Source organism: Balaenoptera musculus, chromosome 10 (genome assembly GCF_009873245.2).
Source record: "Balaenoptera musculus isolate JJ_BM4_2016_0621 chromosome 10, mBalMus1.pri.v3, whole genome shotgun sequence".
NCBI lineage: Eukaryota > Metazoa > Chordata > Mammalia > Artiodactyla > Balaenopteridae > Balaenoptera > Balaenoptera musculus.
The window spans coordinates 72,585,811-72,601,137 of NC_045794.1; the positions used below are offsets into that span (position 1 = coordinate 72,585,811).

Consider the following 15,327-nt stretch of genomic DNA (forward strand, 5'->3'; position numbering starts at 1 on the left):
AAGCACATAAGTTAGATATATAAAAATTACTGTTTTTTTATTTTAGATATATTTTCAAAAAATATTTTTTATTTATTGATAATTGAGTGAGCCTTAGGTATAAGTTCTAGCATTCAAGAAGACTTCATTCCACCTTGCTGACATACCTCCTCATGTTTGTTGTTACCATCCTTAAGCGTCCTTTATGTTTAAATCAGTATCCTTTATAGTATTATTAAAAACGGTCCACCAGTACATTATCCAAATTAAATGATAAAATATTTGGATTTGACTGTTTATGTGCATATATTTTTTAATTTAATAAAATGTCTTTTTTTTCTTTGTAGGCACTTTGTTTAATGGCATTACCGTTTATTCCTGCATCAAACCTTTTTTTCCCAGTTGGATTTGTTGTTGCTGAGAGAGTATTATATGTTCCTAGCATGGGATTCTGTATTTTGGTAGCCCATGGATGGCAGAAAATATCAAACAAAAGGTGAATTAAAATGTTAGTGCATTTAATGCTTATTAACTGTAGAATTCAGTATGGTACATTTAAGTATTTAAAATGTTTATTTAGTTTTTATAAGTCATTTTATACCTTCTTGTTTTTCACATTGACAGTCTCCTCACTGTCTGTAATGCAGGTTAGAAAAGCTGCGTAACCCCTACCTCATCCTATGGTCTTCCTCATATTTATATAATTTTATTTTACAGCCTGAGACATAACAAACTTTCAGTCAGACCCAAATGCAAAATAGAATATTATTGAGACTAAAGTTTCAGGTGATCATTGCTACTTCCATATGCAGTGAGCTAAGATAACAGTCTTCTACCTTAAGTGAGTTATATCGGGTTAATATATGTAAAATGCATATAGAAGGCAATCTATAATTTCTTGCTTCATCGTAACCACCATGTCCTAATTGCCTTAAACCAATAGTTAAGGAACAGAATAGTCACTATCTCCTTTTTCTTACTTTCCAGTCACCCTTCAACCCACAGAATTCTGACTTCTCTCTACGTCACTTTACTAACATGTAACAAATTGCCTCTCATAGCTAAATCCAGTCAATGCTTTTATTTAAAGTTTATTTCCCTGGCATCTATAAAAAGTCTCTGTCCCGATTCTCTTCCACATTTGTTCATTTCTGCTCAGTTTTCAGATTCTCCCTGCTGCACCTGCTCTTTAAATATTTTTTATTTCTCAGAGTTTTACTAATAGCCATTTTCCTCACATTACATGTTCTCCCTGGATGATCTCATCCATGATTACAATTTTCAATGCCATCTACCAGACCTTTTCTCTTAGCTTCTATCCATATATCCAGTTATACTCACTACCAATTTTGGAGTGCCTATCATGTACCAGCTCCAGGATACACTCTTTAGATTTTTCTCATTTAATCTTGACACTCCTTAACTCCATTTTGCACATTTGAAAATTGAAGCTCATACAAGTTACCTGAATTACACAAGACCACACAGCTAGTCAACAGCAGAGTCTTGATTCAGATTTACACCTGACTGCTTCCAATGTCCATGTTCCTTCTGATCCGCGTACTGTTATCCTGGTTAAGTGGATCTATCGAAATGAAAGAAATCGAACTCTGTTACTGAGACAAAAAGCACAGACTCAGAGAACATTAGTACTATTAATACTAAATAAGATCATAGGGATTATTGAATTATAACCATCTTTTTAATTTTTTTATTTATTTTTTTTGAATTTTTGAATTTTATTTATTTTTTTATACAGCAGGTTCTTATTAGTTATCCACTTTATACATATTAGTGTATATATGCCAATCCTAATCTCCCAATTCATCACACCCCCATCCCCACTCCCCGTCATTTACCCCCCCTTGGTGTCCATACGTTTGTTCTCTACATCTGTGTCTCAGTTTCTGCCCTGCAAACCGGTTCATCTGTACCATTTTTCTAAGTTCCACATGTATGCGTTAATATACAATATTTCTTTTTCTCTTTCTGACTTACCTCACTCTGTATGATAGTCTCTAGATTCATCCACATCTCTACAAATTACCCAATTTCGTTCCTTTTTATGGCTGAGTAATATTCCATTGTATATATGTACCACATCTTCTTTATCCATTCATCTGTCGATGGGCATTTAGGTTGCTTCCATGACCTGGCTATTGTTAATAGTGCTGCAGTGAACATTGGGGTGCATGTGTCTTTTTTTTGTTTTGTTTTGTTTTAATGCAAATTTAATATACGGTAGTTAAATTAATCATTTTTCTCATTTTTTTTTAACATCTTTATTGGAGTATAATTGCTTTAGAGTGGTGTGTTAGTTTCTGCTTTATAACAAAGTGAATCAGTTATACATATACATATGTTCCCATATCTCTTCCCTCTTGCATCTCCCTCCCTCCCACCCTCCCTATCCCACCCCTCTAGGTGGTCACAAAGCACTGAGCTGCTCTCCCTGTGCTATGTGGCTGCTTCCCACTAGCTATCTATTTTACATTTGGTAGTGTATATATGTCCATGCCACTCTCTCACTTTGTCCCAGCTTACCCTTCCCCCTCCCCATATCCTCAAGTCCATTTTCTAGTAGGTCTGTGTCTTTCTTCCCATTTTGCCCCTAGGTTCTTCATGACCATTTTTTTTTTCTTAGATTCCATATATATGTGTTAGCATATGGTATTTGTTTTTCTCTTTCTGACTTACTTCACTCTGTATAACAGACTCTAGGTCCATCCACCTCACTATAAATAACTGAATTTCGTCTCTTTTTATGGCTGAGTAGTATTCCATTGTATATATGTGCCACATCTTCTTTATCAATTCATCTGTTGATGGACACTTAGGTTGCTTCCATGTCCTGGCTATTGTAAATACAGCTGCAATGAACATTTTGGTACATGTCTCTTTTTGAATTATGGTTTTCTCAGGGTATATGCCCAGTAGTGGGATTGCTGGGTCGTATGGTAGTTCTATTTTTAGTTTTTTAAGGAACCTCCATACTGTTCTCCATAGTGGCTGTATCAATTTACATTCCCACCAACAGTGCAAGAGGGTTCCCTTTTCTCCACACCCTCTCCAGCATTTGTTGTTCGTAGATTTTATGATGATGCCCATTCTCACTGGTGTGAGGTGATACCTCATTGTAGTTTCGATTTGCATTTCTCTAATAATTTCTGATGTTGAGCAGCTTTTCATGTGCTTCTTGGCCATCTGTATGTCTTCTTTGGAGAAATGTCTATTTAGGTCTTCTGCCCATTTTTGGATTGGGTTCTTTGTCTTTTTAATATTGAGCTGCATGAGCTGTTTATATATTTTGGAGATTAATCCTTTGTCCGTTGATTCGTTTGCAAATATTTTCTCCCATTCTAAGGGTTGTCTTTTTGTCTTGTTTATGGTTTCCTTTGCTGTGCAAAAGCTTTGAAGTTTCATTAGGTCACATTTGTTTATTTTTCTTTTAATTGCCATTACTCTAGGCAGTGGATCAGAAAAGATCTTGCTGTGATTTATGTCAAAGAGTGTTCTTCCTATGTTTTTCTCTAAGAGTTTTATAGTGTCTGGTCTTACATTTAGGTCTCTAATCCATTTTGAGTTTATTTTTGTGTATGGTGTTAGGGAGTGTTCTAATTTCACTCTTTTACATGTAGCTGTCCAGTTTTCCCAGCACCACTTATTGAAGAGGCTATCTTTTCTCCACTGTATATCCTTGCCTCCTTTGTCATAGATAAGTTGACCCTAGGTGCTTGGGTTATCTCTGGGCTTTCTATCCTGTTCTGTTGATCTATATTTCTGTTCTTATGACAGTACCATATTGTCTTGATTACTGTAGCCTTGTAGTATAGTCTGAAGTCAGGGAGTCTGATTCCTCCAGCTCCGTTTTTTTCCCTCAAGACTGCTGTGGCTATTCGGGGTCTTTTGTGTCTCCATACAAATTTTAAGATTTTTTGTTCTAGTTCTGTAAAAAATGCCATTGGTAATTTGATAGGGAATGCATTGAATCTGTAGATTGCTTTGGATAGTATAGTCATTTTCACAATATTGATTCTTCCAATCCAGGAACATGGTATATCTCTCCGTCTGTTGGTATCATCATTAATTTCTTTCATCAGTGTCTTATAGTTTCTGATAGTATACAGGTCTTTTGTCTCCCTAGGTAGATTTATTCCTAGGTATTTTATTCTTTTTGTTGCAATGGTAAATGGGAGTGTTTCCTTAATTTCTCTTTCACATTTTTCATCATTAGTGTATCAGAATGCAAGCGATATCTGTGCATTAATTTTGTATCCTGCAACTTTACCAAATTCATTGATTAGCTCTAGTAGTTTTCTGGTGGCATCTTTAGCATTCTCTATGTGTAGTATCATGTCATCTGCAAACAGTGGGAGTTTTACTTCTTCTTTTCCAATTTGGATTCCTTTTATTTCTTTTTCTTCTCTGATTGCCATGGCTAGGACTTCCAAAACTATGTTGAATATAGTGGTGAGAGGGGACATCCTTGTCTTGTTCCTGATCTTGCAGGAAATGCTTTCAGTTTTTCACCATTGAGAATGATGTTTGCTGTGGGTTTGTCGTATACGGCCTTTATGATGTTGAGGTAGGTTCCCTCTGTGCCCACTTTCTGGAGAGCTTTTATCATAAATTGGGTGTTGAATTTTGTCCAAAGCTTTTTCTGCATCTATTGAGATGATCATATGGTTTTTATTCTTCAATTTGTTAATATGGTGTATCACATTGATTGATTTGCATATATTGAAGAATCCTTGCATTCCTGGGATAAATCCCACTTGATCATGGTGTATGATCCTTTTAATGTGTTTTTGGGTTTTGTTTGCTAGTATTTTGTTGAGGGTTTTTGCATCTATATTCATCAGTGATATTGGCCTGTAATTTTCTTTTTTTGTAGTATCTTTGGCTGGGTATCAGGGTGATGGTGGCCTCATAGAATGAGTTTGGGGGTGTTCCTTCCTCTGCAATTTTTGGGAAGAGTTTGAGAAGATTGGGTGTTAGCTCCTCTCTAAATGTTTGATAGAATTCACCTGTGAAGTCCTGGACTTTTGTTTGTTGGAAGATTTTTAATCACAGTTTCAATTTCATTACTTGTGATTGGTCTGTTCATATTTTTTTCATTACTTGTGATTGGTCTGTTCATATTTTCTATTTCTTCCTGGTTCAGTCTTGGAAGGTTATACCTTTCTAAGAACTTGTCCATTTCTTCCAGGTTGTCCATTTTATTGGCATAGAGTTGCTTGTAGTAGTCTCTTAGGATGCTTTGTATTTCTGCAGTGTCTGTTGTAACTTCTCCTTTTTCATTTCTAATTTTATTGATTTGAGTCCTCTCCCTCTTTTTCTTGATGAGTCTGGCTAATGGTTTATCAATTATGTTTATCTTCTCAAAGAACCAGCTTTAGTTTTATTGATCTTTGCTATTGTTTTCTTTGTTTCTATTTTATTGATTTCTGCTCTGGTCTTTATGATTTCTTTCCTTCTGCTAAGTTTGGATTTTGTTTGTTCTTCTTTCTCTAGTTCCTTTAAGTGTAAGGTTAGATTGTGTATTTGAGATTTTTCTTGTTTCTTGAGGTAGGCTTGCATTGCTGTAAACTTCTCTCTTAGAACTGCTTTTGCTGCATCCCATAGTTTTTGGGTCATCCTGTTTTTTGTCATTTTTTCCTCTAGAGGTGTTTCTTGTTTTTTTTTGATTTCCTCATTGATTTCTTCAGTGATCTCTTGGTTATTTAGTAACATATTGTTTAGCCTCCACGTGTTTCTGTTTTTTAAGTTTTTATCCCTGTAATTGATTTCTAATCTCCTAACGCTGTCGTCAGAAAACATGCTTGATATGGTTTCAATTTTCTTAAATTTACTGAGGCTTGATTTGTTACCCAAGATGTTATCTATCCTGGAGAATGTTCCATGCACACTTGGGAAGAATGTGTAATCTGCTGTTTTTGGATGGAATGTCCTATAAATATCAATTAAATCTATCTGATCTATTGTGTCATTTAAAGCTGTGTTTCCTTATTAATTTTCTGTTTGGATGATCTGTCCATTGGTATAAGTGAGGTGTTAAAGTCCCCCTCTATTACTGTGTTACTGTTGATTTCTTCTTTTAGAGCTGTTAGCAGTTGCCTTATGTATTGAGGTGCTCTAATGTTGGGTGCATATCTGTTTCTAATTGTTATATCTTCTTCTTGGATTCGTCCCTTGATCATTATGTGGTGTCCTTCCTTGTCTCTTGTAACATTCTTTATTTTAAAGTCTATTTTGTCTGATATGAGAATTGCTACTCCAGCTTTCTTTGGATTTCCATTTGCATGGAATATCTTTTTCCATCTCCTCACTTTCAGTCTGTATGTGTCCCTAGGTCTGAAGTGGGTCTCTTGTAGACAGCATATATATGGGTCTTGTTTTTGTATCCATTCAGCAAGCCTGTGTCTTTTGGTTGGAGCATTTAATCCATTCACGTTTAAGGTAATTATCGATATGTGTGTTCCTATGACCATTTTCTTAATTGTTCTGGGTTTGTTTTTGTAGGTCCTTTTCTTCTCTTGTGTTTCCCACTTAGAGAAGTTCCTTTAGCATTTGTTGTAGAGCTGGTTTGGTGGTGCTGAGTTCTCTTAGCTCTTGCTTGTCTGTAAAGCTTTTGATTCCTCCATAGAAACTCAATGAGATCCTTGCTGGGTAGAGTAATCTTGGTTGTAGGATCTTCCCTTTCATCACTTTATCATGCCACTCCCTTCTGGCTTGTATAGTTTCTGCTCAGAAATCAGCTCTCAAACTTATGGGAGTTCCCTTGTATGTTATTTGTCGTTTTTCCCTTCGTGCTTTCAGTAATTTTTCTTTGTCTTTAATTTTTGCCAATTTGATTACTATGTGTCTCATCTTGTGTCTCCTTGGGTTTATCCTGTATGGGACTCTCTGCGCTTCCTGGACTTGGGTGGCTATTTCCTTTCCCATGTTAGGGAAGTTTTTGACTCTAATCTCTTCAAATATTTTCTCAGGTCCCTTCTCTCTCTCTTCTCCTTCTGGCACCCCTATAGTGTGAATGTTGTTGTGTTTAATGTTGTCCCAGAGGTCTCTTAGGCTGTCTTCATTTCTTTTCATTCCTTTTTCTTTATTCTGTTCCACAGCAGTGAATTCCACCATTCTGTCTTCCAGGTCACTTATCCTTTCTTCTGCCTCAGTTATTCTGCTATTGATTCCTTCTAGTGTAGTTTTCATTTCAGTTATTGTATTGTTCATCTTTGTTTGTTTGTTCTTTAATTCTTCTAGGTCTTTGTTAAACATTTCTTGCATCTTCTCGATCTTTGCCTCCATTCTTTTTCCGAGGTCCTGGATCATCCTCACTATCATTATTCTGAATTCTTTTTCTGGAAGGTTGCCTATCTCCACTTCATTTAGTTGTTTTTCTGGGGTTTTATCTTGTTCCTTCATCTCGTACATAGCCCTCTGCCTTTTCATCTTGTCTATCTTTCTGTGAATGTGGTTTTTGTTCCACAGGCTGCAGGACTGTAGTTCTTCTTGCTTCTGCTGTGTGCCCTCTGATGGATGAGGCTGTCTAAGAGGCTTTGCAAGTTTCCTGATGGGAGGGACTGGTGATGGGTAGAACTCAGTAAAACTTTAATCTGCTTCTCTACTGATGGGTGGGGCTCAGTTCCCTCCCTGTTGGTTGTTTGGCCTGAGGCGACCCAACACTGGAGCCTACCCAGCTCTTTGGTGGGGCTAATGGCAGACTCTGGGAAGGCTCACTCCAAGGAGTACTTCCCAGAACTTCTGCTGCCAGCGTCCTTGTCCTCACGGTGAGTGACAGCCACACCCTGCCTCTGCAGGAGACCCTCCAACACTAGCAGGTAGGTCTGGTTCAGTCTCCTATGGGGTCACTGCTCCTTCCCCTGGGTCCCAGTGCACACACTACTTTATGTGTGTCCTCCAAGGGTAGAGTCTCTGTTTCCCCCAGTCCTGTCAAAGTCCTGCAGTCAAATCCCGCTAGCCTTCAAAGTCTGATTCTCTAGGAATTCCTCTCCCATTGCTGGACCCCCAGGTTGGGAAGCCTGACGTGGGGCTTAGAACCTTCTCTCCAGCGGGTGGACTTCTGTGGTATAAGTGTTCTCCAGTTTGTGAGTCACCTACCCAGCAGTTACGGGATTTGATTTTATCATGATTGCGCCCCTCCTACTGTCTCATTGGCTTCTCGTTTGTCTTTGGATGTGGGGTATCTTTTTGGTGACTTCCAGTGTCTTCCTGTCGATGATTGTTCAGCAGTTAGTTGTGATTCCGGTGCTCTCACAAGAGGGAGTGAGAGCACATCCTTCTACTCTACCATCTTGAGCTGATCTCTCCATAACCATCATTTTTAAATGAGAAATTCAGTCCCAAGTGATTAACCTAAAGCTATATAAGTAACTTACATCTATTTTATAGTTAATTTTACTATGACTTTTAATAAATAATTCTAGTTTTAAAATGTAAAATTCTTCAAGAATACCATGATAATCTGTGGTGTTTATTGTAAACAATAATGTTTTTAAATACAGCCAGGGATAAGATTGACCCTTTATAAACACTACTAAGAATATTCAAGTTATAGGTAAATGGTACAAAAGAACTCTAAGTATAAAAATTCACAATTAATAATTGGTTGTATCAATTTTTTGTCATTAAATGTAAACAAAACTTTTGAAATAAAGGCAAATATTGAAATATTTAATGTAATTGAAGACTGAAGTATAAGTGTATAAGTGTTCATAACATTTAATTTTTTTGGTGTTGTTCCCTCTCAAGTTGGATGATTATTAGAACAATCCCTAATCTTTAGAATAAATTCAAACATTTTATTTAGAGATATTTAGCATATTTCTTACCTCTGTTTTGGTGATGTAGACAATGTTTTATTGTTCTGCTTTTTTTTTTCTTAAATAGTGTATTAAAAAAGTTATCCTGGGTTTGTCTGTCTATGGTGATACTCACTCATGCCTTAAAAACACTCCATAGAAATTGGGATTGGGAGTCTGAATATACGCTGTTTATGTCAGCCTTGAAGGTAAAGTATTATTCAGAATATGTCATCAGTTATTTCTTATAGCCATCCCTGATACAGTGTTTTAACTTTACTTTAACTAGGCAATTAACTGTCAATGTTAAGTACTTCACCAAAAAATTAATAAAAAGGATTTGTTCTTTGTATAATATATACCATAACTAGTGCCCTGACTAGTACTTAGGTGTATGTCTAGAGCATATGTGAATAATTGCACAAATGCTATACTGTTGTTAGACACTCAAATGATAAAATGTTTAAATATGAATGCTTTGTTTCATTGGTTCTTAAGGTGCACCTTTTTATTTATTTATTTATTTTTACCTTTTAACGTCTCTGAAATCAGAATAAATCTTACAGTAAAAGGCATCTTACAATTAATTAGTGACCTTTTTTCTTTCTTAATGGTACATAAAATAATGGTGAGCCTTATAATTGATGGCATCTTAGATTGAATGGAATAAAATACATGGCAAAAAATGGTGCCCTGGGCTTCCCTGGTGGCGCAGTGGTTGGGAGTCTGCCTGCCAGTGCGGGGGACACGGGTTCGAGCCCTGGTCTGGGAGGATCCCGCATGCCGCGGAGCGACTGGGCCCGTGAGCCATGGTTGCTGGGCCTGTGCGTCTGGAGCCTGTGCTCCGCAGCGGGAGAGGCCACGATAGTGGGAGGCCCACGTGCTGCGATGAGGAGTGGCCCCCGATTGCCGCAGCTGGAGAGGGCCCTCGCACAGAGGCGAGGACCCAACACAGCCATAAATAAATAAAAATAAATAAATAAATAAAAATTTTAAAGAAAAAAGAAAGAAAAAAGTGGTCAAGTACTTAAAAAAAAAAAAAATAAAGCTAATATTTAAAAAAAAAAAAATGGTGCCCTTCCATATGGAGAATAACCAATGGTTATAATACTATAGGAAAGATAGAAACTGACAGAAAGGAGTGATACTGCATTTTTATAGAATGGACAGCGTAAATGCGAATAAGTCACAAAATTTGTTTTCTGCAAAAGTTATAAGCAGTGATTTTTTTTCAGATGCTCCCTCTCTTCAGATCTCTAAATTCTTAACTTCCTTTTGGCTGTTTCTGTACTCTCCAGGGTTCCCATTACCATAGTAGACTACATAAATAGCTTTATGTCGAGCCTCAAAATAAGTCATCAGTGCAGTGTTTAAACATATTCACTTGTTCAAATTCTGTCTTTCCCTAAAGAACATAAATAATAGAGCAGGAGTTTTCAAACAGTTCTATGTTTTGATGAAATAAAAGTGTTAGTAAAATTTTAATATGTAAAGTAGATAAACTGTGGTTTTAGTATTTTAATGTTGAAAGGGAGGAGAGGGTAAACTTCATGAAGCAGTGTTCTTTTGACTTCTTCCTTATCTCCATGGAACACTCCATTCCTAATAATATACCAAACAGATATCTATGTTAATTGGAGTTGTATGTATACATGCACACACACATATATATACACATTTTTTTTTCTGGGAGAAATCGGAATGATTATTTTCCAGTTTTATTGAGACATAATTGACATATAACTTTGTCTTTAAGGTGTACAATATAATGATTATATGCATGTGTGTGTGTGTATATATATATAAAATGACTACCAGAATAAGTTAACATCCATCACCTCATATAGTTAGCTTTTTTTCTTGTGATGAGAACTTTTAAGATCTATTCTGTTACCAACTTTCAAATATGCAATACAATATTGTTAACTATAGTCACCATGCTGTACATTACATCCTCAGACCTTACTTATCTTATAACTAGAAGTTTGTGCCTTTTTACCCACTTCATCTGTTCATGGACATTTCTGTGGGGTGCTCCATTCCTAATAGTATACCAAACAAAATCTGTGTTAATTAGACTCATTTTTTTTTAATTTAACTAATTTCTATCTGTACTTCCGTATTTAAGGTAAATAAAAATAATGCCAAATTATGGAATAATGTGGGTCATGCTCTGGAAAATGAAAAGAACTTTGAGAGAGCTTTGAAATACTTCTTACAGGCTACCCATGTTCAGCCAGGTAAGCATTATTAACTAATAAAGCTATTGTAGTAGTTTATTTTCTTTTAAAAAACATGATTATATTTGTGGAAAATAGGTAGAGTTTATTTTCAAGCTTTATCCCAACTGACTGGAATGGTACAGTGTTTGGTGCTGGCTTATTTTTGAATTGGATTATATGTTAGAACTATTTATATCAGACATTTAAGGAGTCTTTTTTAAACAGAGTTGTTGGGTGGCACTGGTGAGCAATTTTGGTGAAGGGGTAGATGCAAAAGCTTGATAGTAGTGAGTTTAAGAGAGTGGGAGAAGAATAATTGGAGACAGTTGATATTAAAAACTCTTTTAAAGGGTGTTGATAAGAAATGTTGGTGCTGAATATGGGGTCAAGAGAGGGTAGTAGGATGATGGGTTTTTCTGTTTTTCAGGAATTTGGGGGTTTTGTTTTAAGGTGAGAGAAGCAAAACGTGTGTGACTAATCCATTGAAGCTGGGAAAAATAATAATTCACGGTGGAGAACCGAAGTACTGGGTCAATGTCCTTGAACAGATGAGAATAGATAAATAGGATCTAGTGCTCAGGGTGAGGATTTCATTCAGTCAACTGAACCAATAGTTAACCTGTGGTAACCGGGAAAGCAGAGTGTAGAGACATGATATAGGCAGGTGAATAATAGATGAATAGCTTCTGGAAGTTGTCCTTTGTTTGCTTCTGTTTTCTCAGTGAAATAGAAAGTAAAATCAACAGTAGAGTGTGGGGAAGGGAGAGGAAGTGCTGGAAATCTAAGACCAGGAGAGGGTCTGAAGTAGTCATCTAGGACATAGCTTCACAAACTTTAATGTACCTGTAAATCACCTGGAGATCATATGGTTCATGTTCTGATATATAGAGATTTAGAGTAGGGCTTGAATTTCTGCATTTCTAATAAGTTCCTAGGTGATACTTAGCCCATGAATCACGTGCTGAGAAACAAAGATCTAGGAAAATGTATAGAGTAGGAAAATATGGTATGATTGTCAAGCAGCTCTAACACCCTACTTGAGGTTAGCAATACTTAATTACAATTAAACCAGTTGATGTGGTTAAAAGTTTTCTCCCACTACTTTATAAGTGCAGTGGTACAGGCATGGAGAATTTGGTTAAACAGGTTTAGAATTTTGTCAGATGTGTATTACTAAACAAAGGGTTAAGGGAATATTGAGACACAACCTAAGCTGGTTATGAAGGGATGTGAGAGAGATTGAAAGATGAGGAAAAGGTGATCAGATCAGTCGTTTATAGATCTGAAAAATTGTTGGTGTCTGAGTAGGGTCTAGCTAGAGCACTTTTAGTTTTCAGTGTTCCAGGATATGTACCAAACGTGACCGCCACCTTCCAAGTACAATCATTACTTTCCATTCAGTATGATAACCAAAAAGTACTTCCCCACATATACATTTCTAAATATACTCGGAGGGGTGGGGATTGGTGGGCAGTGCCCCCTATATTTCGACTAGATATGACTGTGGCCATTGAACTGACTAGTTAAAGGAGAATGGAGGTGAAAATTATTGGAAGAAAGGATATCAAGGCAACTATTGGAAGATACATCTATATAGATTTTGAAATTACTAAGAATTTTGACAACTGTGTGATGTTGGAAAGAACAACAAGGAACCAGGAGCTATATATGAGATTGGTGACTGCAGTAAGGAGGGATAGTGGATAATAGAGTTTAATGATCTGAAATTCAAAGATGAGTGATTTTAAGGAATTACAGTGGTCTGGAAGTGGTAAAGATCAAGGAGGACACCTAACTCCAGGCCCAGTGTTGCAAGGGATAAGAAAAAGACCACAGTCACCACTTGGAAAAGCTGCCAGTGTCCCCAAGGCAAAGCCAAATTCCAGTTAGAGAATGTTGTAGAAATATATTACTGATGGTCTAGCTATCTTTACAATTTTACCTCCCCTGGCTCTTCATGTAGTTTAGTTTTTCTTGAAATCTAGGGTACATGTCATGAGCTTCCTCACCTCTTTGCGTTTGTTCGTGTTCTTCCTTGAGCCTGGAATTCCTCCCTTCTCCTTTCCTTCCCATCCACCTTCTACCATACCCTACCGATCTTTTGCAACCCATCTCATATGGCTTCTTTTCTAAACAAAACAAAATAAACCCTCCTATCTTTCCAGTTAGAAGCAAATATTTCTCATCTTCAAGACTCCTTGCAACTTTTGTATCTTTTCTGTGATATTTGTTATTTAAATGTTCGTTTAAAATATTTATTTATTTAAACTATCTATGTATTTAAACTGAGGAGCTTCCTAGGGGCAGCATGAACATCTGATTCATCTTCATAGGCCCTGCATCACCTAGCATAGTCTTACACACAGTCAGTGGTCACTAACTGTGGCAGTTTCAATTCATTGCTTTCTGAAGCCTTTTAGGTTCATTCTGGGAGTTTTTAAAAAGAGAAGCAAAGTCATCTTTATGTCAGACACACAGGGACCTGGAGACTTAGAAGACGATATTTAGGCTCCTTCAGCCCTATCTTTTCCATTTCTAAGTTGGGACAGTAATTTCTATCTCATTGTATTGTTGTCAGGACGAAATGAAATCGTGTTGGTGGGTGGGTGTGATTGTGGATGTTTAGTTTAAAATCATTTTTCCTATCATTGTCAGTTGTCACTTTTGGCTGTTTTTAAGATACTTACTTGAACCTGTCTCCTTTAGTTAGTATGACTTACCTACCATACTCTCAAAATTGCTGTCTCTAATAAAAAGTGGGCTAGGAAAACAGGCAAATCATTTTATTACAATTTATTATGAAAAAGTACATAATCTTGGAAAAATTGAATTTGTCATTCAGAGACTTCTTGGCTCGTTCTGTGTTTTTCAGCTGTGTTCTTCATAGATAGATTTGACAGCTAAAACGACATGTAGGGAAGGAAATCAAGAGTCTTTTTTGTCCCTGTTAGATATGCAGGTGGAGATAGAACTATAAGTCTGGAGATAAGGGGAATGGTCAGGACTAGAGATAAAAATTTGAAGTAACAAGCATATAGATGTATTTAAAAACCCTAGAACAGTATAGGATCACAGAGGGTAGAGATTCTTAACATTTAAAGTAGCTTAAAAAAAAAAAAAAGACATTCAGTCTGAAGGCTTTTCTTGCTTAGCCAGAATAAAAATATAAACTATACAATGGTCTTTGACCAGGCGACATGAATGTCATGTTAGACAAACAGTTGATTACGGTCTTTTGTTTGTTTGTCTTGGTGGTTACAAGTTTTTTGAAAAAAATCAATTCACAAGATAAAATTTTTGCAAATTGAATTACAGTTTCCATAAACACCTTTATAAGACGAGGGTAGGTTTTTCTCGAGAAACACCAGATTTCTCCAAGGTTTATTTTTGCCTTAAAATCAATGATTTCATTTTTATCTAACTTCAAATCTTTGAAACGAAAATAATCATGCACTTGTAGTTCAACTTTGATGCCATCAAGGTAGAAATGATTTTTAGAGTTTTCAGGAGTTTCCAGACATTTATAAATTTATCTTTTTAAATAAATTGACAAATTTGTGCATAGGAAATAACTGGAAAGCAACACATGTGCCTGGGCCATCAGTGTGACAGTACTTAACTTCACTGTTGATAGCTGAAGAATATTAGGCACAGAGTTGCCTGATATTTGCCAGTCCTCGTTTACATTGAATTAAAGACAGACTGCTAGATTCAGGTTGCTGTTGGTTTGGATAGGGCACTCATAATAGCAAGATTGTTTTTTGAAATTCTGTAGCTTTTTAGTCATTCAAATGTAATTGATTTTTATATCTTGCCTGCTTTCTTACCTTTTTTTTTTTTTCGAATATAGATTTACCTTACCAGTAATGCTGTTTCCTCCTAGAATCTTAAACTTTGTAACTTATTTTAAAAATTGCTTAAAAATTATGTTTCATTTTATTAGCTGGGTTGTGTAGTTTTTTTGATGCTAAATGCTATCTAATTGCTATCTTTGTTCTTTGAGAAAGTAAGGGTGCCTTACTCTAGTGTCTGTGGTCTTCACTGATGACAGTATCTCCTTGCCATAGTTCTAAGAACCTGATTAGTAGGTAGTAATTTGCCTTGTCTTTCATCCTAATGGATAACCTCTTTTCTAAGGTTGGTTGGGGCTCCTTTCACTAACATTTTAAATACTTACCTGACATAATTTCACTTTTATTTACTTAAACTTTCAGTTTATTCTTTTCTTAGATTAAATTTTTACTGTATAAATAATTTTTTCAGGTTCTATATACCCTTAGTTTTTTCTGGGTAACTTTCTGATCTCT

At 36.2% G+C, this 15,327-nt stretch overlaps 1 protein-coding gene across 1 annotated transcript in view; it reads left to right on the forward strand.

The window, feature by feature from the left end:
* The window catches only part of TMTC3 (transmembrane O-mannosyltransferase targeting cadherins 3), a 63,745-nt gene that overhangs the window by 35,923 nt on the left and 12,495 nt on the right, over window positions 1-15,327 (forward strand). The window contains 3 exon segments of the mRNA XM_036866474.1: window positions 327-475; window positions 8,887-9,007; window positions 10,927-11,038. Coding sequence (XP_036722369.1) covers window positions 327-475; window positions 8,887-9,007; window positions 10,927-11,038 — 382 coding nt within the window.